Genomic DNA, 1661 nt, shown 5'->3' on the forward strand with positions numbered 1-1661 from the left:
GGCCGTGGACTCTCATTAAAGGGTAAATGAGCTATCATCTTGTTGTTTTTTATTTTCAGTTAGCTCATACTTCAAGCTGAAAGGTAATGGTCAGATCAGCTGCTTGCTGGCAGCCCTAATAAGAACACAAACTGTTTGAGAGTTTCTGTAAAGAGAGATTTTTTTCCTACAAATAAAAAGATAATTTTATTTGGTCATAATTTGTCTGTAGCTCATATTGATTTTAAAAAATCGTGAAAAAATCATATCATGAACAAAAAATCGTGACTCGAATCGAGTCGTGAGTTGAGTGTATCGTTACATCCCTAGCTGTGGGACTTTTGCTTGCAATTTTTAAACACATAATGGATATTGGGATATTAAGTAAATCTTTTATTGTTGTGTTGACAGTGGATGCTTGGCATTTGAATGGGCTGACCATTTTTTGTTGGTTCTAGTTTTGCTGTGAAAAATAATTTCAGATTTGCAGAAGTTTAAAAAATGTATTTAATCAGGTTGCTATTCAGTGTGTTGTTATATGCTTATTTTACAGCCTCTCATAGGTACTTTATTTACTGTTTATATTTCCTCTGACTGCATCAAAATGATAGAAAATATATTAAGTTTTTTCACTCTGTTTTGGGGTGTCGAGTCAAAATATAAGTTCAGTTATTTGAATGATTTATTGTCTTTATGTTAATTGGCTTCCCCATTTTCATCATGGGTCGGAATCTTCCTGCCCGGAACCATTGCCTGTAGACACTGTATTAGTCGTGAATTTTAGCTATAAGCACAGCGTTACCACGAGTGTGTAAACAAACAGGTGAGCTACAGTTAGCTCGTTAGTTTGTTGGACACGCTTCCCTCATAAACTTGGATGGTACACGGTACTTTTGGACTTAGGATGGAGATATTTGGAAGCACGTTTGACGACTCGATGTTCTCGGAGGCGAAAGACAGAGTCCCGGCGTGTCTGTCGTCTTATAACGCCAAAGTGTGCGAACCAGAGGTGAGAGACTCTGTCCACTGACACGACGTCTTCAGCTTCATGTGCTGGACATCGATGAATGAGACTGTCCTGAAGGCTAACACACATAAGATGTATAAACAGGATAGACAGACATGAACTAGTAGGTAAACACAGGTGTTTCCAATGACACTGATCAAGGTCCAGTTCCATTTAGTGCAGCAGAGACTCTGCAGTCATAGACATGCAGCCCCGTGACTCTGTCTGACCTGAGTGGAACGGGACCTGAATTAGTCTCATTGATAACACCTGTGTTTACACCGCCGCTGTGAAAAAGGTCTGTTTACATAAGTGAGCATATTTAGCAGTGAGATAAAATACCTTTATTAAAATAGTTTTAAAATGACATTTGGTGGAGCTGTGTCATGTAACATATTCGCTTCTGGTTTCAGTAAGAGTTTCAAAAGATACAAACATGTAGAGCATGTGTGACTTCAGTTCATCTGCCCATCACCAAATTATTATTACTTATTTAGTTCCATTAACAATGTATAATAGAAGCTCACAGAAATTACTAGATGTAACAAATAATAAAGTGAATTTGATTTATGTAATACCAAATCATAGCAGACGTTATCCCAGAGCAGGTCTATACTGTACTCTTTATAATTAAAATGTCCATCCTACTTACTCACCCATAGGATGACAGGTTACA

The 1661-nt window shown here is 37.6% G+C and overlaps 1 protein-coding gene across 1 annotated transcript in view; it reads left to right on the top strand.

The window, feature by feature from the left end:
* Positions 1-686: 686 nt before the first annotated feature.
* Positions 687-1661, top strand: part of cxiiih8orf76 (chromosome XIII C8orf76 homolog) — a 4300-nt gene continuing 3325 nt past the window's right edge. Inside the window, exon 1 of the mRNA XM_010742307.3 lies at positions 687-988. Within this exon, the coding sequence (XP_010740609.2) occupies positions 857-988 (132 nt within the window). The 5' untranslated portion in view covers positions 687-856. The remainder of the gene's footprint in view (positions 989-1661) is intronic.

This window comes from Larimichthys crocea, chromosome XIII (assembly GCF_000972845.2).
Source record: "Larimichthys crocea isolate SSNF chromosome XIII, L_crocea_2.0, whole genome shotgun sequence".
In the NCBI taxonomy this organism is placed as follows: domain Eukaryota; kingdom Metazoa; phylum Chordata; class Actinopteri; family Sciaenidae; genus Larimichthys; species Larimichthys crocea.